At 35.7% G+C, this 27,031-nt stretch overlaps 1 protein-coding gene across 1 annotated transcript; it reads left to right on the top strand.

Annotated features, from left to right (window-relative positions):
* Nucleotides 1-5,305: 5,305 nt before the first annotated feature.
* On the top strand, nucleotides 5,306-19,368 carry LOC133774315 (zinc finger protein 550-like). Its single transcript, XM_062211953.1, has 3 exons — nucleotides 5,306-5,361; nucleotides 5,914-6,020; nucleotides 18,566-19,368. The coding sequence occupies exons 1-3, from the start codon at nucleotides 5,306-5,308 to the stop codon at nucleotides 19,366-19,368; spliced, it is 966 nt and encodes a 321-aa protein (XP_062067937.1).
* Nucleotides 19,369-27,031: the final 7,663 nt, after the last annotated feature.

Below are 27,031 nucleotides of genomic sequence, written 5' to 3'. Positions count from 1 at the left end.
AGTCCCGGTTGGGGTGCTGGGTTCTGTCCTGGTTGCTCTACTTCCAGTCCAACTCTCTGCTGTGGCCCAGGAAGGCAGTGGAGGATGGCCCAGGTCCTTGAGCCCTGCACCCGCATGGGAGACCAGGAGGAGGCACCTAGCTCCTGGCTTCGGATCCGCGCAGTGCTGGCCATAGCAGCCATTTGCGGGGGTGAACCACCGGAAAAAGAAAGACCTTTCTCTCTGTCTCTCTCTCTCTCACTGTCTAACCCTGCTTGTCAAAAAAAAAGTTAGTATTGTGATTCCTTTGAAATCTGAAAATAAATTTACCCAGCCATTCTACTCCTGAAAATTTACCCAAAGAAAATGAAATCAGCATATGAAAGGGTCATCTGCACCCCCTTGTTTATATGCAACTTAATTCACAACAGCTAAGTATGGAATCAACCAAGCTGTCCATAAACTGAAGACTGAGAAACAAATTGTAATATGTATGCACAATGGAATACTACTCAGCCATTAAAAAAAAAATGAAATCCTGTCTTTCTCAACAAAATGGATGCAATTGGAGACCATTATGCTCAGTAAAATAAGTCAATCCCCAAAAGTCAAATATCACACGTTTTCCCTAAATTCTAATACATAGAATGCAAAAAAAAAAAGTAGTGAGTGAAATTGACATTTTGAGATTTGATAATTTTATAGTCTTTGTCTATACTCTGAGAAACAGTGCTTTTTCTGCCTACTACTTGTTGAATTATTTATTTAGTGGGAGGTTAAGTTTTGATTGTAAAGTAAATTGAAATTATGTCATCACAAAAATTAAATGAAAAATAAGAAAGCTAGGAGGAGGGAAGGTGGGGTGAGAAAGTACCATTTGCTCCTCAAATTTTATATATGAAATACATAAAATTCATTCCTTCCATATAAATAAAAAATTTAAAAAAGAAAACCAACAAAGATTTTATTTTGGTGTGAGAATATTTTGAATCACATACATGTTAAAGATCTTTTTTATTCTTTGAGACACACATAGTACTAAAAAATCTATGCATGGATTTCAAAATATTTTCATCAAAATAAAGTTACCTTTCGGCCAGCGCCGTGGCTCACTAGGCTAATCCTCCGCCTTGCGGCGCCGGCACACCGGGTTCAGTCCCGGTCGGGGCACCGATCCTGTCCCGGTTGCCCCTCTTCCAGGCCAGCTCTCTGCTGTGGCCAGGGAGGACAGTGGAGGATGGCCCAAGTGCTTGGGCCCTGCACCCGCATGGGAGACCAGGAGAAGCACCTGGCTCCTGCCATCGGATCAGCACGGTGCGCCGGCGCTACCGCGGCGGCCATTGGAGGGTGAACTAACGGCAAAAGAAAGACCTTTCTCTCTGTCTCTCTCTCACTGTCCACTCTGCCTGTCAAAAATTAAAAATAAAATAAAATAAAATAAAGTTACCTTTCAAATACATTTCCCAGGAAATTATTGAAATATTCTGGTATATTTGAAAATTCCTGAAAAATATGTTTTTACCACTATTACCACAAAAATAAATGATATGCTGGTCAAGTAATTACTGTGTTTATCAGCCTGATTGACTCTTTCCAGAATACAAATATAATATAAAATATTACACTGTACCCCATAAGTAGACATGACTGTTAATAAAAATGAAAATAATAAAAAGAAACCTGGTGTTAAATTGGAAATTGCATAGAAAATTAATTAATTAAAAAAAATACATCATGTAGGATCTCTGTCTTTAATGTGCTGTACACTGTTATTTAATGCTATAACTAGTACTCCAAGAGTATTTTTTCACTTTGTGTTGCTATGTGGGGGCAAACTGTTGAAATCTTTACTTAATATACACTAAACTGATCTTCTGTATATAAAGAGAATTGAAAATGAATCTTGATGTGAATGGAAGGGGAGAGGGAGCGGGAAAGGGGAGGGTTGCGGGTGGGAGGGAAGTTATGGGGGGGGGGAGCCATTGTAATCCATAAGCTGTACTTTGGAAATTTATATTCATTAAATAAAAGTTAAAAAAAATTTGTAAGCTGTTTCCGAAACAATATTGTGATGAAACAAATTTTGGATTGTGGAGAAATAAAATAGCAGTTCAGGAAATAGGAAGAGTGATTGTACCCACCTCTTCAGAAAAGTTTAAGCATGAGTCAGCAAAGAATTTATTGATCTGCTAGTACTTGTAACTGTATAATGATAAGGGATAGAGCGAGTTTATTTACTTTTCTAAATAGAGATCAGTGTGGATACTCACAAGCCCTAGCCATATATTCTGCTTACCACCTTTTCTTCTATCAGTTCAACTCTATCATGTCTCAACCTCTTTTCCAATTCACTGCACAGGTAATAAAATGAGAAACCTCTTCTTTATAACGCATATGATTTCACTATATAGTGGACAGTCTCCTTCAAAAATAGACAGGTATACATAGTCTCATAAACACACACACACACACACATTCTGTGTACTTTAGGGATATCAATCTACCAATAAAGCAAATATCAGATAATACCAGAGAACACTTGGAATTTTCTCACATCACATATCATTGATTTAATAAAATTTTCAGCAATGCATTTATGAAAATGTTTTCCAATGATTCATTTCCTTCCAAGCACATTATTCTTAATAACCTTGAAACTAGTTTTATATATATTTCTCAGGAAAATATGTGAATTTTCCCATCATTTCTCTCCAAGGAGTAAAAATGAAATTTAATTTTTTCTTACATTTAATGACTACTTGACAATTTTTCTTCTTCAATAAAAAGATATCAAGAAAAATATCATTGATACAGTTCAGAATATTACTGTGAATGTATATAATATATAAGACTTCTTAGCAAATATAAAGTGTGCCAGTCTATATGTTAGAAAACATTGTTTGATGTTGGTTGTTATTTAAGTAGCAATTGTATTATAGAAAGGCCACTTGAGTTTGACGGAAAATGATGAAAACTAAGTTTTTAATGTTTTTAATTTATTTTATTTGAAAAACAGAGATATTGACAGAGAGAGTCAGACATCTTCCATACAGTGGTTCACTCACCCACTGGCTGCAAGGGTCAGAGCTGGCCATTCCAAAGCCAAGAACCGGGAGCTTCTTCCAGGTCTCCCATATGGGTGTAGGGGCCCAGGTACTTGAGTTATCTTCTGCTGCTTTCCAAGGCACATAGGCCGGGATCTGGACTGAAAGTGAAACAGCTGGGTCTCGATCCAGAGCCCATATGGGATGCTGGCATTTCAGGAGGTGGCTTTATCCACTATACTACAGCACCAGCCTCTGAAAAACAACTGTTTTCTAAAGATTCATTTATTAAGGAAAGGCAAAACATCAGAGAGAGAGAGAGAGAGAGAGAGAAAGAGAGGAAGAGAGAGTCTTTCCCCACCACAAGGGTGGCAGGGTTGAAGCACTTCTGTCATCTTCCACCACCTTCCCAGGTGCATTAGCAGGAAGTTTGATCAGAAGTGTAGCAGCTGTAACTCGAACTTGTAGTCTGATGCCACAGTTATGAGCATCAACTTAGCCTGCTGCCCTGCAACGCCTACCCTTTCTAGTGGTTTTGTTACTCTTTGAAAAACTTTTAAGAAACATGAAAATTGCCTGATAAAACCCAGTTTTAAAATATTTAGTTTGAAACTTCCTATTTCTTACAAAACGATTGTTTGTGGATGCTTCTGTGCATATTCTGCACATACACACTCAATTCCTACATACATTATTCTAAACAGATTTTTTAATATTACTTTATCCCTATAGCTATCAAGTAAACCATTTTAAAATCATTGACTCATATTTAAATTAGGGAAATAGCAGTCAAATGTGATATATGGTAAATTATTAATATAAACAATAAAAAGTAAATGAGGTGAAAAATCACTCAGCCTTGTTTATTGAATAGCAACAGCCAAACTCAACAAGATGATTCTTATACTTGTTGGGAAACCTTGAAGAATTCACGCAGTGTTGACTATAAGAAGACTGAATGCATGTCTGAGTGGATTATACATCTCCCATTTAAAGTTGGGGACATACAGATGAACAGAATTATTTGCTCTTTCCTCTCCACCACAAACAGCAGCAGCTCCATCTGCAGAAAATGTGATGGGCCACAGGGAACTGCAATGGTCCATTTACCCCGCTTTACAAACACCGCACTAATGATTCCTTCCTTATCACTCTTCACCTATTAAGAAATGCAATAAACATATCTTTTAAAGTTTCACATTAATGCGCCTTCGATATATTTTTTATGTGCCATAATGATTTTCTAATGAATGTGTATGCCTCAATGTCTTCTAAGTATTGATTAGTATAAGTAGGCTCATTTTAATTCCTAGCAATTTCTATTTGTCAACAAGATCTGCATCAGTTTCCTACTGTATGCTTGTCTTGCAAGAAAAAAAAAAAGAAACAAAGATTGGAGCTGGATATATAAAATTGTGCTTTTTGTTTTAGAGGTGGGCCCAAGAAAAAGGCAATCATTAAATGTTATAGCATTTATATGTTAATTAACTATAATTAACCCACAATACCCTAGTTTTTAGCATAAAATAACATTTTGAATAATAATATAAAAGTATTAAGTAATTTCGAGAAAACTGTGGTAACAGTAGTTTGAGTATACCACTATTGCTACAATTATTTACTCTAAGGGAGAAATTGATTGGATTTTAGTCTTTAACGATGAATAGTCCATGATCTTACTATAATTCATATTTAATTCAATTTTGCTGGCCCTAATCAAATAACTGTTTTTGTTTTTTTGTGACTTTAATCTTGTATGATAAGTTACAGATACCAACTTATACAAGTCCCAGTCTGTGCTTTCGAGCTAACTTTTCCTTTCTCCTTCACATTCATCATTGTAATATCTACAATGATAGTCCTTTTATCTGATGCATCATAGCCACATCAACACCTCCTTAGACATAGATTGCATTGCATTTTATCGCTTTACAGATCACATTTTAGCAAACTTTGCTGAACATATGGTGTTCTACTTTGGTTAATTGTTCCCTTAAATCAAATTTCAAGAAGTGGAATTGCGTAATCAGAGACTGAGATTATACACTTTGATTTGGGATCGTGTACCGTTTAGGCTTCAAAGGACCTTTCTGATACATAATACCAGATTTCTTTTATAGAGAAAGACTCAGAAAAGTTACTTTCCTGTACTAAAGTAGACTTTAAATAATAGCTAGAAAATCTGTGTGGTATTTTGGTGGCACTCCAAATTTATTCTTCAATTCCAACTAACTGCAATTTTTCTAGTCTCCTCAACCTTATACTAGGCCCTGTAAATCACCATGTTCCATGTTACCTCAGCAACACAAGAATATGGACGCACATGCCTTTCTGATACGTAAATAAAACATGTGTGTTTGTAAAATTCTTCTCCCGGTGAAATTTAGAGCCAATTATAAAACTTACAAATGCTCCTACTTACTTTCCCAGAAGGATAGTCTAAGTACCATTACTCTGCGCAAGAGTAGAATATATATAAATACATTTCAGTTTTGAATATCAGAAAAGTACCTGAAAAACAAGTAACTAATCCTTTGAAGTAATATTCTCCTGTGATTTTTGAATGTTGATACTTCACATTCTTCAAGTTACAAACCTCTACGTAGTGAATTTCATACAAAATATTAAACAAGACTTCCTTGCTGATTTTTATTCACAAGAAAGGATCTAAGTTAAGCCATTCAGATGACTTAAACTATAGCAAGCTCTCTAAAAAACGTAAGCTGTGTTTTAAAAAACAATACTTAAGACATTTTAGTAGTAGAAGATAGGCCCTGGGAAGTTGATCCAAATGAGACTAAATTTATAAAGTTTATGTCAAATAGCAAAGGGCCCAATATTGTTCTCCTTATGGAGAAATTCCAAACTGATTGTACTGATTTCCCCTAAGAAAATGGACTGTGGAAGGTATCTTCCTCATTTTGCCAACTGTGGAGACTGTCCAAACCCTGCAACTCATGCTCAACACGCACGAGCGCCTTGCAGGCTTCATGACAGGTGAGCCAGGTTTGTGAGTAGGAGGAAAGGCGTCCCGAGCCAGTGACATCCTAGAACCTCTGCCCCGTTTCCATGCTTTCCTTTCACTACCCCTTTTTTTTCATTCTGTGTCTCTCCTATGCTGGCAGGCCCCCCCCTCCTCTTTATGTCACATCTAAAATTATCTTCGAAGCAAGAGAAACTTGCTGTCCGCAAATGCATTCGAAATCTTTTGGTTTATTATTTAGGCCAATGCTTTCTCTAAATATTTACCTTTCATTTCTATGTCTGATGAGAGAGAGGATGAAAGGAGCTTATGGTTCCGATGAAATGCGGGCAGCTATGAAGGAGAAAACACTGGAAACACACAGGTTAATACATCCAGATTTAACCTTGCTGCCTGTGTTATTGCTTACAAGGAAGCTCCCAATCCTAGACTCCCTTTGTAATAGAGTTTGAAGCTCAGAAAATACGAATCATTGTTATGTATCAGGTAGGCAAGAGGTGAATCTAGTCTTCGTGGTTCTGTTCCTTTCTCCATGAAAGAAGAGCCCGAGTCACCAAGTATTTCCACGATTAACAAAGCAGACACAGTTCCTAATTTGTAGGCTGGTATCTGTGACTTCCATTATGTCCCGTTATCCTGGGAAATCTCAGAGTCATTCTCACGATTTACGTTTTAACCAATAGCAGAACATTCTTCAATTTGAAATACTCTTTCTGAATAACACCTAAAAAACTGGCTTTTAATTTACCCGTGGCTTATTCAGGACGTAAATAAGCCTGAAATTTTCTGCTTCTAATTTTTAAAGAAATTCTTCATTGCTTTCATGGAAAACATATAGCCTCTCCCCAGTTTGACATACATAAAATCTCAAGCTTGCTTGCAGAATAAATTTCACACATTCTACATTTCATTATTTTAAGGAAAACATATGTTTCTTCTGTTGGGTCATTTGGTAGTTGACAAATGGAGACTTAGCTTCGGTTGTGATAGAATTAGATTGGTTTTATTTATGACATTATTTATAGACTTATAATCCATGGCATAATATATTTAGTTTCTAAAACACTGCTGTGAGTGGGAATCCATGTCCTAATACATGAAGATACAAATATAAGGAGAATTTAGTGCCTTTTTAAGGTTTTTTAAAAGCCCATCCCACTAAACATTCATATACCTCTACTTTTTTTTCTTTGATTATCGCAACATTTATAAAAGTTCATAGGTAGTAGTTTAAACATATGCAAATAAAGCATAAGAATGTAGGAAAGAGTATTTGGTACCATGGTTAATACAGTGCTTGAAATGCCTGCTCCCATATCAGAGTGCTGGGTTCAAGTCCCAACTCTGTTCCAGAGTCTAGCTTCCTGATAACAGCAAAAGATGATGGTTCAATTATTTGGGTCCCTGCCACCACATGAATTTGAATGGAATTTGAACATTTCAGAAGTCAACTAGTGGATTAGATCTCTCTCTTGTCACACTTTGTCTCTCTCATTCTCACTGTTTATCTCTAAAATAAATGAGAGTAAATAAATAAATAATTTTTAAGAAACACAAGTTTCTTAAGTACCAGCAACTAAGTCTTATCATATCACCTATTTGGCTTAGCTTTTACATGTCTTATCGTATCTAAACAGCCATTCTCTGCCTTACAACAAGAAGGCACTTAGCTTTCTCATAGCAATTGTCATAAGACCTTGTCATTTTATTCTGCTTTGTTTTTCTTTTATTTGTCATCCCCTAACAAAATGGTCTCTTTTGAAATTCAAACCTTGTTTCTTTGTCTCTCCAAAATCATTTTTAACTTCCATAGGTGCCATTGTAATTTCTCAATCTTTTTGTAAATACTCTTATTTTTCACAAAATAGCTCCCAGGAGACATAGATTTAGTATGTTCCTTAGATTTCCAAAGGGAGGCTCTGTGCTCTGAACTCCAGTTTTCCCATCACATATTTGTTGATCATGAAACATTTGGTTTATTTTAATACACAATTTCATATTTCAAATAACTAATATGAAAGATTTACATGAAAAATACAAATAAACCATAGACTAACTTTATAGTACAAAGTAGAATAAAATAAATTCTTGAAACCATTAATTTTACTTCACATGAAAGTCATCAAGATTATTTGTCCATCCTTTGTATGATATCTCAAAGCATAGTTTGAAAAATCTTACAGCTATGTCTACATGTATGCAAAATTAGATTTATTTCTTATATTAAAATATGAACATGCATTAACCACTTTCTACACAGGAAATAATGTGTTAGATATCTTAATCATATTTCATATTAAGGAGTTAAAATTTTATATTTAATAAAAACATAAATATCTGCCTTTACTAGATATAATTTTTTAATTTTTTATGAATCATATGGACCAAATGACAGAAATGTCATATTTAACATGTTACAGTCAGAGAAGTTATTTATAAACCAGATCCTTATACTGTCGAATTAATTGTTGCATATCTGTAAGGGGGCAAATTCATGTTAATTTGGAAATGTTTTTAAGGTATATGCCATTGCAAATACCTAACCATCAAAATAAACAGTTTTAATAATTAAAAGAAACTTTAAAAAATAGACACAATAGCAAATCATAATACCCACATTCACTCAGAAATCAGAATCTTAAAAATTATTTTCCATAAAGTTATCTTTAATATATAGAATTTACTCTTTGTCCCAGTTTTTTATATTTGATTCTGAGCTTTGCCATAGACTGTTTTATTTACACAAAGGGAGCAAATTTCATGTATTTCATATATACAGTTTTAAGAGCATTATGGTATTTCTCAGCCTACCTTCCTTCCCTCACTCACTCCCACCATCTCTCTTCTTTTCTTTCTTATTTTTCTTCTAATTTTTAGATTGAAACACCTTCAATTTATTTACAGTCACAAGCTTAAATCTCCATTAAATAAGGAATTCAACAGGTAGTAAGCAGAAAACTACTGTTTCTCAGAGTATAGACAAGAGCTATAAATGATAATCAAATCTCAAACTGCCAATCTCACTCATATAGATTACTATTTTTGATACTCTGTATATTAGTTACCACAAATCAGGGAAAATATTGTATTTGTCTTTTTATTAAGCATAATGGTCTCTAATTGCATCCATTTGTTGCAAAGGATGGAATTAAATTCTTTTTTATGGTTTAGCAATATCCCATATTGTATATATACTGCAATTTCTTTATCCAGTCATCAATTGATGAACATTAGAATTGATTCCATATCTAAGTTATTGTGAATTGAGCTGCTACAAACATGGTGGTACAGATATCTCTCCTATTCTGATTTCATTTCTTTTGAGTAAAATCCCAGAACTGGAATATCGGGTTCATGTGATATATCTATTTCCAGATTTCTGCAGAATCTCTATGCTGTATTCCATAGTGGTTGTACTAGTATCATTCCCACCAACAGTGTAGGGTAGCTCCCCCAATCCACATCCTCAGAAGCCTTTGTTTTTTTTTTTTTTTTATTTTTGCATGATAGCCATTCTAACTGAGTTGTGGTGAAATCTCATTGTGTGAGTTTTTGTTTGTTTCTTTCTTTCTTTCTTTGTTGTTTTTGCATTTCCCTTATAGCTAATGACCTGAGCATTTTTTTTCATGTGTCTGTTGGTCATTTGTATTTCATCCTTTGAAAAATGCCTGTTCATATGCTTTGTCCATTTCTAAACTGGTTTGTTTCTTTTACTGTTGTTGAATCTCTTGAGCTCCTTCTATATATTCTGAATATTAATCCTTTAATACACGTATAGTTTGCAAAGATTTTTTTCCCATCATGTTTGCTGCCTCTTTATTTTGTTGAGTGCTTCCTTTTCCGTGCAAAAGCTTCTTAGCTTGATTTAATCCCATTTGCCTAATTTTACCTTTATTGCCTATGCTACTGGGGTCTTATCCAAGAAGTGTTTGTCTATTCCAATGTCTTTCAATGTTTTCCCCAAGTAATTTGATGGTTTCAGGTCTTATGTTATTCTCCCACTGAGAAATGATTTTTGTATAGAGTGTAAGTTTGGGGTCTTGTTTCAACTTCTGCATATACAGATCCAATTTTCCTGACACCATTTGCTGAAGAGGCTATCCTTTCTCCAGGATATGATTTTAGGTCATTGGTCAAAGTTTAGTTGGTTGTAGATGCATGGATTAATTTCTGAGTTATCTAATCTATTCCGTTCATCTACATGTCTATTCTTACACAAGTACCAGGCTGTTTTCATTATAGCTGCATATAGTATGTCTTGAAATCTGGTATTGTGATGACATCAGCTTTATTTTTATTGTGTAGAACTGCTTTACTTATTCGGGGTTTCTTATGATTTCATAAGAATTTTAGGGCTGTTTTTTCCAGATCTGAAAAAGAACATCTTTGAAATTTTGACCAGGATCATATTGAATCTATAATTTGGTCTGGGTAGTATAGACTTTTGATTACATTAATTCTTTCAATCCATGAACATGAGTGATTTTTCCACTTTTTTTGTATGACTTCTAATTCTCTCCTTAATATTTTATAATTTTGTTGTAGAGATATTTCACATCCTTGGTTAAATTTGTCTCAAATTATTTAAATTTTTTGAACCAGTTGTGAACAAGACTGATATTATAAGCTCTGTGTTAGTCTTGGCATTTTTTGTGTATATAAATGCTGTTGATTTCTGTATGTTAATTTTATATACTACAATTCTGCCAAACTGAACTTTGATAATTTTTACCTTTCTAAGTCCTTGTCACTGTATTTGTAAAACTACTCGTATATTTAAAGAATTATATATATATATATATGTATATATATATATATACACACACACATATATATGGCATCAAAAATTGTAAGGACTCAATGACTATCATTATCGTTATTCATGACTTCTGTTTACAATTACCTGCTGAAAGTATCTTTAAATAAATATCCTCTCAAGAGCACATACTCTATCTCCCTTCACGTCCTCCAGCTTTTTATGGTGCAGAGTTTTCTGTGCTTGGAGAAGTCCTTCGAGTAGCACTGGAGTGTCAGTCAAATGGCAGTTACCCCACTCCTATTACAGTTAATATCTTTGACGATATCACCATCTCTCAAGCCCAAGGACTGCAATTATTTAGAAATAGGTTCCCACCTTAATATTGGTGTGCTTTAACCTGTTAGAAAGCCAGAAGCCCAGGGATATTTAAATTACAATGTAGATGTCCTTCTTATTCATTGTTCAAACACTGTGAAATGAATAATTCAATTAAATAGTTCTTCTAAAGCTTTAAAGATAATAAGAAATGTGAATCAAGTTAATTTTTACCCAATCACACTTTCACCTCTTCACTCACCAGAACCCTTCCCAAAGACCTGGCACTGAAATGTATGTGTTCAGATGCTTGCCTGCCAGGGTGGTTTCTGACTCTCCAAGTCATGCTCCATCTGGTGCATTCTAACGGCACACAGATATGTGTACAAATGTCAGTAAGGTGAAATTGATTCCGAAAAATAATCCTATATAAAATATCTGCATCGTTCTGTTTCCAATGGCTTACTTTAATGTCTTTTCTAGCTTATCAATTTCACAAAGAAACATTTTTGGACGACTTTCTTCAAAGAAACACTGTTTAAAAACAAAATCGATCACCAAGCCACAGTCTCTACCAAGGTCTGGATTATAGCAAATAGTTAGAAAATAAAATAGTGAATTTCTACCTTGTGTTACATCATAGTGTAGAGATGTAGACTGTAATCAGACTGAAATCAAAAAGTCCATATTCTGACCCAAAGAGGAAAACAATTAGAATAATTACCCACAATTGTACACAGCTAACAGTTGCACTGTCCAACCAAATTTAAATACTTGTATGTTCACAAGGAGGAGGAAGGGGGCAGGAGATTTTTGTTAGGTATTGATTTTTTCCGACTCACATGTCTGCATCCTGATCTAAGTCCATAGCATTGCCTAACACGAAATATATAGAGATAGCTATGCTGTTTATTTTTCCAAAGAAGCACAAAACACAAATGAATCCTAAGCCTGCCAGGATCTTTCTGTGTAGATGCAATAAAGCAGAAGGAATCCATAGGACTATCAGTGAAACATTGCACCGTAGGCTTCTTCCCAAATATATGGCATAGTGAAATATTTTAAATGTGTATGCACATTAGGAGAAATTTATCCAACACTCACTTTACGTCTCAGTCTAGTTGATATCAACAGAGATCTTTTATCATTTCTGAAATAGCTCTTGATTTCCTAAGTTCAGACAAATCACTCAAAGAACACAAACCTTGTTGAGTGTCTACTATGACTTGGAATAATAGGCACACATGAGAACACAAAAATTAAAATCCAAGTTTTTGTGGAGCTTGCTAGTAGGGAAACACAACCATGATCAAATAAGTATGTATCAAGATCATTATTCTCTTTCTCTCTCCATCCTTCTTAATTTCTATGTCTTTCCACCAAGAAAGAAATTATTATAGAGATTTTTGTAATTTTTTGAGATATAGAAACAGAAAGAGAAAAAGCTCCCATCTGCTTGATTATTCCTCAAATGCCCACAATGGGGCCAGCAGTGTGGAGTAGCGGGTTAAGCCAAAGACTCCTGCAATACCAGCATCCCATACGCATGCAGGTTCAAATCCCAACTGCTCCACTTCTGACGCAGCTATCTACAGTGCACCTGGGAAAAGCCGCGGGAGATGGTCCAATCGCCAGGACCCCTGCCACTCACGAAGGAGATTTGGATGGGATTCCTGGTTTTGTCCTGGACCAGCCTTGGTCATGGCATTAATTTGGGGAGTAGACCAGCTGTTGGAAAATTCCTTTATCTCTCAGTCTCTCCCTCTGTTGCTCTGTCTTTCAAATAAATAATAAATCGTTTTTATAAATGTCCTCAATGGTCAGGGTTAGGCTAAGGTTGAAGCTGGGAGCCAGGAACCCAATGCAGGGCTCTCACAAGGTGGCAATAACCCAATCACTAGAGCCATTACTGCCAGCTCCCAGGATCTGCATTAGCAAGAGGCTGGAGTCAGGAGACAAAACTGTATATAAAACCCAGATACTCTGATGTAGGATACTGGCATATTAACTGGACTCAACCATTAGGCTAAAGGCTTCATCCAAAATTTTGCAAATTTTATAGTGAATTTTATCATGCTTATAAGAGATATGCAATGATCCCATTGCTGACAGTTTTTTATTCAGTTGTGCCATTTTTGTTATCATTTGCTCATAGATTCTCTTCCTTCCTTCCTCCCTTCCTACCTGCTTGCCTGTCTGACCGCTTGCCAGATTCTTTTCTGACTCATTCTCTCTGTGTGTGTGTGTCTGTCTCTCTCTTTCATCCTCTTTCCCTTGCCTGTATTATTTAGTACACATATATCTGCTTTGTTATTTTTAATGTCTGCGTTATATTCCATGTAACTATCTAAGTAAATAATTCAAAATATTCCCCAAGGAATAAATGTTTGTTGTAATGTCCTAACAAATAAAGGGTATGTTGTGTGTGTTAGATCCAAGTACATGGCATGAATGTCTTCACTGGATACATTTCTTTAAACAAAACTGCTTATTCAAAAAGTTTATTTATTTTGAATTTACTTTTTTATAAATGCCCCACCCTGAAAAAAGAAGTGTATGCCAAATAAACATCAACAACAACGTGTAAGAACGCCTGTGAAAGGGTAATCATTTTTTCATTAATCCATTCATTTATTCAGTGTAAAATTGTTGCACACTCATTATATGCCAAGTACTATTGCACCTAAGAGTGCCTAACAGTGAAGCAGACAGGAAAATACGCTTCTACATCTGAAGCTTAGATTCTAACAAATAATTGGTGAGACTTGTCTCACTATATTTGATTTTATGATAACCTTCTGGTCTGAAGAAAAAAGAATATAGATTAGATTTTTAGGGGAAAAAAGTCCTCTGTGCTTTGCCATGATATTTAAATAGACAGTCTATCTTGGTGAGAACTGAAAACACACAAGATTTATTTACAAATTAGCAATCTATTTAATTACTGGAAGGCAATATAATTATCTCACACATCTTATTTTCATGAAACTTCAAAAGGTCGGTGAGAAAATTGTATCTGCTTAGGGCCACAATTTAGAGTTGCAGCAGTAGAATGCAATTCTAGATCATTATGCCCTTAAGTAGTCTGTAGCTCTGACTCCACTTGCAACTCTCACATCACACAGTATGATTTTGTTTTGTGATTTTAATCATTATTCCCGTGTCTCACAATAATAATTTCACATTCCATAAAAATCTTGCTGAGAGAATTTTGAATAATTAGTTTCAAATTTTCTCTGTTGACTTACAATTGGCAACTGATACACAGCATTCATAATTCACACCGCATGAACACGTATAGTGTATACGAAGTGTTCTTTCCACCCTGGATCACAGCAATTCTGGAAATTCTCTTCATTGTGTTTCTGGTGCATACTTCAAGAAATATTCTAAGCCTGCACCAGCTAAACCAACGTATACAATTGATATTGTGATAAATTATCAACAAAACAAAATCGCAAGAGTGAAAGCGTGTGAAAGAAGTTTCTTTTGCCAGGACATTGGTAAACATCAGAAATGTGAGGGAAAACCCTAAGTACATAGTCACCCTAATAATACATCATACTGGTTTATATAAAAAGTGTTTTAGTTGGATCCATATGACAACACAGTCTACCCTCTACACCTCCCTTTTAACATAAAATTTTGTTTTGATAGATTTTCAGCTATAATCTAATTATTAAGCCTTTATGATAGCTGCCTAATTATATCATTAGTTTCCCCAGTCACATTTAGATTTATTCCATCCTTTTACTATTACACATAATAGTGTATTGAGGCCGGCGCTGTGGTCTAGCGGTTAAAGACGCCATCTGCGGTGCCGGCATGCCAAATGTGCGCCGGTTTAAGTCCCAGCTGCTCCACTTTCAGTTCAGCTCTCTGCTATGGCCTGGGAAAGGGGTAGAAGATGGCCCAAGTCCTTGGGCCCCTGCACCTACATGGGAGACCTGGAGGAAGCTCCTGGCTCCTGACTTCAGATTGGCACAGGTCCAGCCATTGCAGCCAACTGGGGAGTGAACCAGCAGATAGAAGACCTCTCTCTCTCTCTCTCTCTCTCTGTAACTCTGACTTTCAAACAAAATAAATAATTCTTTTAAAAAATAATATTGTACTTAACATCTGTATATGCCATCATTATTATTGGTAAGTATATTTACAAAATAAAATGTGTAATTGTTGGATTAAAAGCTATGTGTTTTTAAATTTTGAAAGACTTTGCTTATGGATCATTTTAAAGATTCTATGAGCAATAAATGAATATTCATGTATATTACAATGACTGATAGTGTATAATGTATGTTAAATAATTAAAGCTAGCGAACAAAATTAAGTGCCAATTTGAAATTTTATGTATCTTTCATTTTAGAGTTCTTTGACCTACCCATTGCCCATATTTTCTTTTGAAATTATTAAAATTCACTTTATTGATCTATAAAATATTCGACCTTTTGCATTGATGTAAATTCTCTTCCAATAACATACATGGATGCAACAATGGATACCTATATTTCAAATGCATCTTTATTTTGGCAACGCTGATTATAGTCCACATGCCTGCAACCCAGCTTCCTGCTAATGCTCCTTAGAGGTAGTAAATGATAACCAAGTGAATTCCTGCCAAACACTGGGGGATCAAGATTGAGTACTTGGCTTCTGACTTCAGCCTGGCCTCACCCTGGCCACAGTAGCCAATTAGGGAATGAAGTAGTGGATGTAAAATTCTCTCTCTCTCTTTCTGTCGAACTGTCTTTCAAATAAATAACTTGTTTTTAAACATCACTTCACATTTTCCATCTCTTGGGTGGTTTATTCTTTGGCAGGGACTGTAGTCTTAAGAAATGCAAAATCCGTATCTATTCTGGAGTAAAAGACAAATGACAAAACAAGCAGTGCCGCAACCACAGGGCTCTCCTTAATTATAATAAGCAAGATGCTATGTGAGGTGCCAAAGAGGTCTTTCTGGGGAAGGGAATCTGGGGGAATCGGGGGTGACTTCACAGAGCAGAAACCTACATGAAGTCTGAGAGGAAGAGGAAGTAACATAGGGGAAGCACAGTGAGCTTGAGAAAATATGAAATCAGCAGATGAAAAAGTTATCTGTACCCCCATGTTCATTGCAGCTCAATTCACAATAACAAAGATATTGAATCAAACCAGATGTCCATCAACTGATGACTGGATAAAGAAATTATGGTATATATACGCTATGAAACACTAATCAGCAATTTTAAAAAATCCTGTTTTGCAACAAAATGGATGCAACTGGAGACCATTATACTTAGTGAGTCAGTCCCATAAAGACAGATACCATATATTTTCTCTGATCTGCAGTAACTAGTAGAGTAACTAAAATGTAATATATTGAAGTGAAATTAACATTTTGAGATCCAATGATCATTTACAGCCCTTGTCTCTACTGTTGAGGATCAGTAGTTTTTCCTTCATAGTATTTGTTGAACTCATTACTTAGTATAAGGTTAATCTTATGAGTATAAAGTAGAGTGAAAATAGATCTTTGTGAAAAATAAGAGTAGGAATAGGACAGGGAGGAGGAAGAAGGTGGGTGGGAGGGAAGAAGGGGTGGGAGATATCACTATGCTCTTGAATCAGTATATATGAAATACCTGAAATTTGTATATGTAAATAAAATTTAAAAGAAAAAGAAAAGAAAGGCCCTGGAAACATATTCACATATATGAAACCTGACTGTCAACTAGACAGATCAAGTCCTAGATTGTCAATCTTTGTAAAATATACTAAAAATTTAGGTGAAATGCATTGAACACATATTTTTTTTTTAATTGAAGCATGCAGTGACCGCTTAAAGATTGTAAAATAATATGTCTGATGGGGCCAGGAGAGGGATTAGAATGGAAACTTGTCAACAGCAAGGAGACCAGACTATTGGATAACAGGGAAAACACAGATATATCTTAACAAAATCCATGGCCATTTTCAGCTTCTGGAAATATTTTATATTTTCTTTTTTTTAATGGGTTCCTTCTCAGGATTTCACCACAAATGTTAAAGCATGGTGCTTTGTTTATTTTATAACTAGAATAAAGAAACCCACAAAAGTGCTACCTGGAACTATGCCATAGGCAAATATATATGTATTTTAATAGAGCATAATTGGTAGTCATAAATGCACATTTCTGTTAATTAATTTCTATGAGGACAATAGACAACTGTTTTGAATATTCCTTGCAAATTATTAAAGCAAAAAAGGGAGAGGTTTTATTTATTTAAATTTTAAAATTCACATTTTAAATTTGCATAGGAATTCCTTTTTAAGGACATGTGACAATATAGAGGAAAATGTACTTAAAATAATCATTTTAAGCAGCCCTAATACAGTGATTTTATTCTCCTAATAAATATAACCACATTAAAGAACTGTCACTATATCCTGTACTAGGCAGCAAGTTTGAGCCAAACTAATTAGCAATAAATATGCCAGAACCCACTCAAAATATTATCTTAATTAATCAGGAATAGATGAGTTAAAAAGTGTTATTATCACATGAAAGAAATTTTATCATCGATTTCTAGGGTTACTTAATGGATTTGTCTATCTCTAGTACAGCACATGTGTCAGCCTATTCTTTTCAACTCATTTAAGAATATTCTGGGAGACCCAAGTGGATATCCCTGCTCCTGGCTTTGGCCTGGCCAACCCTGGGCCGTTGCAGTCATCCAGGGAGTGAACCAGCAGATGGAATAGATTGATCTCTCTCTTTCTCTTTCTCCCACTCACTCTTTCTCTCTCTTCTCTTTTAAATTCCGACCTTCAAATAAATGAATAAATCTTTTACATAAATAAATAAAATATTCTGATCACCTGGCATGCAGAGATCATGAAAAGTTTCTGGGGACATCAAATCATCATGATAACTGAGGCTAGCACTAGTTTAGTGGGTTAAGCCACTGCTTGCAAAGCCAGCACCCCCTATCAGAGTGTTGATTGCAGTCCCAGTTCAAGTTCCAGCTCCTTGCTAGTGTTCCTGAGAAAGCAGCGGAAGATGACCCAAGTGCTTTGGTCTCGGACACCACATGGGAGACCTGGATGTAGTTCCTGGTTCCTGGCTTTGAACTGTTCCAACCAAGATTATTGCAGCCATCTATAATATTTCTTATCACTATGCATACACAGCAGTAGTTACCTCTCAAGTTCTTTGATCTTTAAATAATTTTCTTTTAGAATTTTACTTACTTTTTACTGTTTTCATTCTTCCATATAATAATTTAAGCTTTTCCTCAATGATTTCCAGTGAATATTTCCAAACACTGTCTTCAATATTAAGTGTCATCTAATTGTAGCCTATTAAGCTTCATAAAAGCATAATAATATAAATCTTAATTATGAACACTGATAGGTACTTAATAAAATAAAGGCAATCTTCCATTGGTAGATGTATGAATTTATGAATTGGCTTTAGATGTTCTTTTTTATAATGAGAAAACAACAGTCTGCCATTTGAAAAGGGGTTTTCCATGAACATGATCCTGGGGAACCAAGGAGAGACTTCTTGGTTCATGCAGAGATGAACCCCTACAAATGCAAGCAGTGCGGCAAGGGTTTTAACAGGAAGTGGTATCTTGATCGACATCAGCGAGTCCACACTGGGATGAAGCCCTATGAGTGCAATGCACGTGGGAAAGCCTTTAGCCAGAGCTCAACCCTCATTTGCCATTACCACACAGGAGAGAAACCGTACACGTGTGCTGAGTGTGGGAAGGCCTTCAAACGCAGGTCGTACCTTGTGCGGCACCATCCAGTGCACGCTGGGGAGAAGCCTTATGAGTGCACTCAGTGTCGAAAGACCTTCACGCACCGCTCTACTTTTATTCGCCATAATAGGACCCACTCTGGAGAAAATCCCTTTGAGTGCCAAGAATGTGAAAAAGCGTTTAGCAGTAGAGCACACCGAATTCAGCACTATATCGCCCACACTGGAGAGAAGCCCTATGACTGTGTGGAATGTGGAAAAGCCTTCCGATGCAGCTCAGAACTCATGCAGCACCAGCGGATTCACACCGGGGAGAAGCCCTATGAATGCACCCAGTGTGGGAAAGCCTTTCACCGAAGCACGTACCTCATTCAGCACTCTGTCATCCATACCAGAGGGATGCCGTACAAGTGCATCGAGTGTGGGAAGGCCTTCAAACGCAGGTCCCACCTCCTGCAGCACCAGTGCATCCATACTGACAAACCTGGCAGTGCAGAGAATCTAGAAAGGCCTTCACACACTGCCCCACATCTGTCAGAGTGGAAGAAAATGTGTTGAGTGCAAAAGGTGTTGGGATTTTTTTTTGTTTTTTGTTTTTTTTTGTTTTTGTTTTTGTTTTTAAGCTAAACACCTATGCAGTCACCTTGGAGAGAAATCCTCCAAGTGAGATAGGTACAGTGAGATAGAACCAGCAGCTGCAGCTTGGTCCTCACTCACGGAAGTCAGGAAAAGTGCTTTGTGGTTCACCAGTGGTTCTCCCTCTGTCACCGTTAGAGAGATCGTGCTGGGGAAAGAGACCCTGGGCATAACTACTAAGGATGGGCTTTAGCCAAAAGGAAAGTCTTGCTATCTGAGTGTTTGTGGTGACTGTCATTGCTTGAGAAAACTGTGGTAAGCCATCACTTACTTACCGTGGAAAGGGTCATACTAGAAGTTGACTCACTTTGAGATTTGCTCTATTAGCCATCTCAGAGTTTTTTTTTTTTTTTTTTAAAGGAAAAGGGGGTGGAAACAGGCTATACAAGAAAAATATGTCCTTAAAATTCTTTCATATTTCTTTGCCAAGTCTACTATAGTTTTTTTTTTTTGATAGTTTTATTATTTTGGTAGGGGATTGTTTGAGGGATGAAAGGGTTTGACACTTGTTTTTTTGTAAATGTTTGTGTTGTCCTGTGTCAGAATTACACAATGCAGCTGCCCCTTGCTTATTGGAAAGTTTCTTTGTCATAAGCATCTGTAACTGAGCATGATTCTTCAGGAGAAATATGAAAGCTTGTGTCATGAGGTAATTGAACATACAGGAAATTAGCATATTGCAACTGTCACTTCTACTAGAAAAGGATTCACATATGGAGGGCCACATAAAAATGTACACCACTTAAGACTGTTCAAAGCTTTGGTTTTTATAAATAAACTCCTTATTTGTGTGGTGTTAAAAAAAAACAGAAAAGGGGACTTTTTCCTTAATATTGGTGTATGCATTTTTTTTGCTTTGTTCTTGGATTACAAGCTATGAGGTAGCATGCCTTTTTCTAAACCTCTGAAAGAAAAGTGTCTTTTAAGCACCTAGGAGTCCATAGCCAAGGCTAATACCATCTGTGAAAAAATCATTTTGCTTGTATATTTGACTTTTGTGATGAGAACATCGCTGCAGATTTGTGTTGTTCCTTTCTCAAACACCATAGCTCCAGTCTTACCATGCAAATCAAAATTTAAAAAAAAATCACTCTAGACAGACCCAAACTCATAAGTATTCTACAAAATACCTGACCTAGTACTCATCAAATATGGCAAAGTCATTAAAAGCAAGAGAAGTCTGAGAAACTGTCCAAGGAAGCAAGAAAGCTAAAGAGACATGAAGACTAAGTAGAATGTGGTTTTCGGGTACAATCCTGGAAGAAAAATGGGACATTAGGAAGAAAAGAAGCAAATCCAAGTAAAATGTGAATTTTATTAATGGTAGGTTAACTCATGTTAGTTTATTAGGTTTTATGTATGTTTTACACTTTAAATAATCCAGACTAGTAGAGAGAATACAATGAGCATATGGAGTTAGAGTTTTTAGCATAATGCCATATTCACTTCATATTAGATTATACACACACACATATGAACATGCTATTTTGGAAAATGGGTGAATATACCAGTATTACATAATGTGAAATTCATGATAGAGATGAGAAAATGATGAAAGAAGGCTATATTATTACATAATATTATTCAGTATAGAAAGCATATATATATACATGCACACACACCCCAAAATATTGCATCCATTCACATATTTTAATCTATATTAAATACTTATATTTACATTATATATTATATATATATATATATATATATATATATATAAACTTGGACATATGAGAAAAGCATGTGGTATTTGTCTTTCTGTGTCTGACTCATTTCACTTAGCATAATGATTTCCAATCCCATCCACATTGTTGCAAATGTCAGGAACTCATATTTTTAAAGATTTTATTTATTTGAAAGGCCAAATTACAGAGAAAGAGAGACAGAGAGCCAGAGAGAGAGAGAAACTTCCATGCATTGGTTCACTCCCCAAATGGCCACAACAGTCAGGTTTGGGCCAGGCTGAAGCCAGAAGCCAGAGCCAAGAGCTTCTTCCCATTCTCCCAAATGGTGTCAGGAGTCCAATCACATGGGCCATTTTCCAATGCTTTCCCCGTTGCATTAGCAAGAAGTTGTAGCAAAAGTGGAGTAGGTGGGAATCAAACACATCCATACTGGAAGCTGGAATCGCAGATGACAACTTTACTTGGTACACCATAATGCCAGCCCCAAGGACTCATTTTTAAAGGCTGAGTAATATTCCATTGTGTATACACACCACATTTTCTTTAATCATTCATTCATAATGCACATATAGGTTGATTCTATACCTTTGCTGTTGTGAACAATGCTAAAATAAACATGACAGTACAGCTATCTTTTTTGTATGCTGACCACATATTTTTTGCTTTTGTATATTCCCAGAATTATGACAGCTGGGTCATATATGTGTTTTTCAATTTTTGAAAATTCTCTACACTCTTTTTTAATGGCTGTATTAATTAATTCCCCCAACAGTTTATTAGGGTATCCTTTTCCATTACATCACCTGCATTTCTTATTCTTTTTTTCCTTTTCTATATTATCCATTCTAAATGGAGTGAGATGATGCTATTTGCATCTTCATGATGGCTAGTGATCTTGAGTAGTTTTTCCTGTGCTGATTGGCCATTTGTATTTCTTCTTTTGAAAACTATCCAGATCCAGATCCCTTTTTTCCATTTTTTAACTTGATTTTTTGTTTTGTTGTTGATTATCTTTTCTTTTTTTTTTTTTTTTCAGGCAGAGTTAGACAGTGAGAGAGAGACACAGAGAGAGAGTTATAGACAGTGAGAGAGAGAAAGAAAGGTCTTCCTTCTGTTGGTTCACTTGCGCCGATCCAAAGCCAGGAGCCAGGTGCTTCCTCCTGGTCTCCCATGCGGATGCACGGACCCAAGCACTTGGGCCATCCTCCGCTGCCTTCCCAGGCCACAGCAGAGAGCTGAACTGGAAGAGGAGCAACCGGGACTAGTACCCGGGGTGCCGGCACCGCAGGCGGAGGATTAGCCAAGTGAGTCACGGCGCTGGCCTCATTGTTGATTATCTTAAGCTCCTTGTATTCTGGATATTAATCCTTTATTAAAAGCTGAGCTTGCACATATTTTCTCCCATCCTGTCAATTGTTCCTTCTCTCTTTTCATTATTTCCTTTGCTATGCAGAAGCTTCTCGTTTGATATAATCTTATTTGTCATTGTTTTTATTGCCTGTGATTGGAGTATGAGCTAAAAACAATTATTGCCTGCCCCAATGTCTTGGATTTTTTCCCCTATCTTTTCCTTAGTAGTTTCTAAGTTTCAGGTTTTGCATTTAGGTTTTTGGTATGTTTTGTGTTGATTTTTATGTAAATTATAAGGCAGGGTCTTATTTCAAAATTCTGCATATGGAAATCCTGTTTTCCCAATACCATCTATTGAAAATACTATTTTTCTCCAGGTAGTGTTTTAAATAGCTTTGTCAAAGATAAGTTCATTGTACATGTATATATTCATTTCTGGTGTGTCTATTCTGGTCTTTTGATCTGTGTCTATAGTTTCTCCATTTTGACAAATGCACCAAGACCCTGTAAGTTGCAGCCTTTATGGGCACCTAAAATTATTCTACACTTTTAAGAAGGTTATTTTTAAAAATATTTCATATGAACAGAAAATCAATATCATGAAGTAATAGCAATCACTGATATAACAGCCTCAAGTCTACAACTGACAAATTATGTATTAACAAAACATCTATGTGCATTTTATAGGTTGAATTATTTTGTATGGTAGATTTCTACCTTATTTGTTAAGTTGTAATTAAATGGTAAGAGGAACATTTTATGAAAAATTTTCTTGGCCGTCTGTTTAGTTACCCGTGAAATATGGAACATATTGTCTTATGTATACATCACTGTAGAAACTTCTCATTAATCCTTCATAGTCAATGATCCTGTTGGTCCCTTTCTTAATAAATACAATCCTTCAATTTAATTTTCAATGAGCATAAAGTTTCCAACTCATAGCCACTTGCAAAAACAATGTTATCCGTTTCTTTCTCAATGATCTGGAAAGTCTTTGGAGAATTCTCATTTTCCCCCAAAGGCATCAAAATGTGGATTGATTACTTAAAATTATGTTTATTGTCAGAGGCACATTCTTATTGAGAAAAATGCTGAATCATCTCTTCTAAATTATTTTCTTTATTTCCACTTGGCTTAACACACGTAAAGTATTAAACTTCAGAAAATTTAATAAATATCTATGGTAATATCTATATTAATCATAACCAAAAGACAATTTCTTTAGACATGAGAAAGCTACATGATGCTATTGTTAATTGGAATAGAAACAGTGGATTGTAATTAAAAGAAGAGCTCATCTTAATATTAAAATTTGTCAATAGATGATCATCCAGTGTATATTGGTTTAAGAACTAAATTTTGGTGCAATTATATCTAGGTTCATGCTGCTCTAATGTGTTCAAGATCGTACCCTATGTTTGTGAGTGATGATTCTTAAATGCATTGACACTGAATTTTTAAAGTCAAGTTGATGAAGAAACTTTTTAAAATTAAATCATTGATCTAATAATAAAGAAAAATTAACTAGAAAATGCCCAATTGGTATGTAATTTTGGTAAATTAAAAAGTATAACTAGAAAGTTTGTCTATCATGAAAGATGTGGACTGTGTTATATTACGTCAACTAATTCAGTAGATATAAAAAGGGACAAATTTTAATGTTGCTAACATGATTATTTCTGACTCTGGATCTGTCAGGCATATAATTGAGTGTACTTTCTTTTTCTTTTATTTAAATTGGATTAACTTTTCAAGAGAGAGGGAGAGAAAAAGGCTGAAAGACAGAAAGATCTGCAATTCACTGGTTTACTCCCCAACATGACCACAACAGCCACAGTGTGGCCAGGGCCAGACAGAAGTCAAGCACACAATCCAGGTATCTATAATGGGAAGCAAGAACTCCATTTCTTGGGCCACTGGTGCTGCCTCCCAGAGTCTGCATCGGTGCATAGCTGGAGTCATAACCTGGAGTGAGGAGTCTAACCTAGATCTTACTCTGGGATATGGGAATCTTAACTGCTAGGCTAAATGCCTTCTCCTGAGAACACTTACTTGCCCTTTAGCATTGTGTGGGTCAAGTGAGGCGCTGAGGGTGATGAATGGTGTGTGCAAATGGTTTGTGAAATATCTTGGCAAATATTTAGTGGGGTGTGAACATTACAGAGCTGTATTTTCTCCCTGGCACGATGACCAGCCATATTTCAAATAGTGTTTACTCCATCAACCTGGGCCCCACAGCAACTATCAAATGCCAATGGATAGAGCTGCTTTGTTGGCTAGGTTATGTTAGTGTACGATAAAGAACAGAAAATAAAATGTAAAAATCACATTATTATAAGTTACTCAAACTGAATAATTTCTGATTGCCTGAATACAAACTTTTGCTCATACAGTGACAGCACCAAATTTTTTTTCTTTTACCACTACATTACGTTTTTAGTTTTGAAATATTTTAATTGTCAGATAATAATAATCTTATGAGTGGGTGTCCCAAAGGTCATGGAAAATACATTTTATGAAAAAGGTACATATAGGTTTCAATGTTTTGTGCATCAAAATAAACACATATTTTTAAAGCAGCACCTAAAGGCAGTAAGAATGAAGCACTAGTTTGAAAAGAGCCTCTGTTGAGTAACATGAATTCTACTGAAATGAAAGCAAGAAAAAACATGACATTTACAGTGAAGCTTGAGTCAAAGAATGGAGAAACCATTGATGCCTTTACAACAAGTTTAAGGGGACAATGCCTCAAAAAAATGAGTAATTTCCAAATGAATAATTTGCTTTAAGAAAGGGTGACATGTTGTTGATGAAACCCACAGTGGCCAACTATCCTCATCAGTTTGTAAGAAAACAGTCCATTTTCTTCACACCCTAAGTGGGGAAGATTAGCAATTAACAGCAGAAACAATCGCCAACACACAGAAGTCTCAAGTGGTTCTGCTTACACGATTATGACTGAAAGATCAAAGTGGAACTAACTTTCTCTTCCATGTGTACCAAAAGTGTTGTACCTGGATCAGCTGCAGAAAAGAACAAAACTTTCAGTAGAGATTCTAAACAAGATCCTGAGATATGGCTTTCAAGAATTGTAACAGGAATAAGATCATGAGACAAAGCACAATCAAAGCAATAACTACTAAGAGGCTGAAGTTGTCCAGGCAAAGCCAAAGCAGACTACTCCAGAACAAAGGTCACTGCAGCAGTTTTGGAGGATGATCAATGCATTTTATGTATTGACTTTTCGGATGCCCAAAGAACGACAGCATCTCTTTCATAGCAGTGGGTTTTGAGAAAGTTAGCCACAGCTTTCTCATAGAGATGCCAAGAAAACTTCACTAAACCTCCAAATTCTTCCTGTTCATTCTCCATATCAAAGGGAAATTTTGTAGAGTTTCAGAAAGAAAACACTAGGCATTCACCTTCTGATACTGATTTGGTTCCTTCTGATTACTTTTTGTTTCCTAGTCTTAAAATGTTTTTTGAAGGCACTAATTTTTCTTTAGTTAATAATATAAAAATTGACATGATTAAATGCCCAACAACCTCAGTTATTTAGGGATGTAGGGAATGCTGGTCCAATCACTTACAGAAGCATCTTGAACTTGATGGTGCTTATGTTGGATAAAGTGTATTTTTTTTCTCTTTTAATTCTAGTTTCCCATGTACATTTTGAAATCCCTTCACTTATATAGGTACAATACGATATGTTGATATATGTTTACAATGCAGAATGAGTAAATAAAGATAATGAACAAATACATCCCTATGCACTAATTTTAGGGAGTGAGAACATTTAAAATCTATTCCCTGGACAGTTCTGAAATATATGATTCATTATTATTGATTGTGGTCAACATTCCCTGCAAGTAGAACACTGAAGACTTATTCCGTCAATGTGACTGCAAGTTTGCACCCTTGGGTGAACACTTCCCCTCCCTTGTCCACCACCTTCCCCTAACTTTCTTCATTCTCCTCTATTTCAATAAGATCAACTTTTCTTCATCCCACATGTAAATGAGATAATGGTTTTTGTTCTGTCCGTGTCTTACTTCATTCAGCATTATACCCTCCAGGTTCATCCATGTTCTCACCAATGCCAGAATTCCCTCTCTTTTTGAAAGCTGAATAATATTCCATTATCTGTATATAGCACACTTTCCTTATCTAGTTTATCTGATAATGAACGCCTAGATTGCTTCTGCATCTTGGCTATTGTGAACAATGCTGCAATGAATGTGGCAATATACACATCTCTTTTACCAAGTGGGATTTCTGAATCATCTTGCAATTTCCCTTTTAGCTTATTGAGTAAACTCCACACTGTTTTTCATAATTGCTTTATTTAAGTTCCTACCAACACACAAGGGTTCCATTTTTTCCACATACTCCCTAACACTTCTTATCTTTCATTTTCTTGGATAATAGCCATTATAACAGGTGTAGATAGATAGTATCTTGTGTTTTTAATTAGTATTTTCCTGAGAAGTATTGATGATGAGCTTTATAAAATGTGGCTCTTGACCATTTGTGTGTTTTATTTTGAGAAA

The sequence above is a fragment of the Lepus europaeus genome, chromosome 15, assembly GCF_033115175.1.
Source record: "Lepus europaeus isolate LE1 chromosome 15, mLepTim1.pri, whole genome shotgun sequence".
NCBI lineage: Eukaryota > Metazoa > Chordata > Mammalia > Lagomorpha > Leporidae > Lepus > Lepus europaeus.
The sequence above is the reverse complement of the archived record's forward strand: the minus strand, read 5'-3'. Positions and strand labels throughout refer to the sequence as shown.

Coding starts and splice junctions, on each gene's coding strand:
- LOC133774315 (XM_062211953.1), top strand. CDS start 5,306: ATGTTCCATGTTACCTCAGCAACACAAGAATATGGACGCACATGCCTT. Junction 5,362..5,913: donor CGCACATGCCTTTCTGATAC/GTAAATAAAACA, acceptor ATTTCCCCTAAG/AAAATGGACTGTGGAAGGTA. Junction 6,021..18,565: donor CCTTGCAGGCTTCATGACAG/GTGAGCCAGGTT, acceptor CCATTTGAAAAG/GGGTTTTCCATGAACATGAT.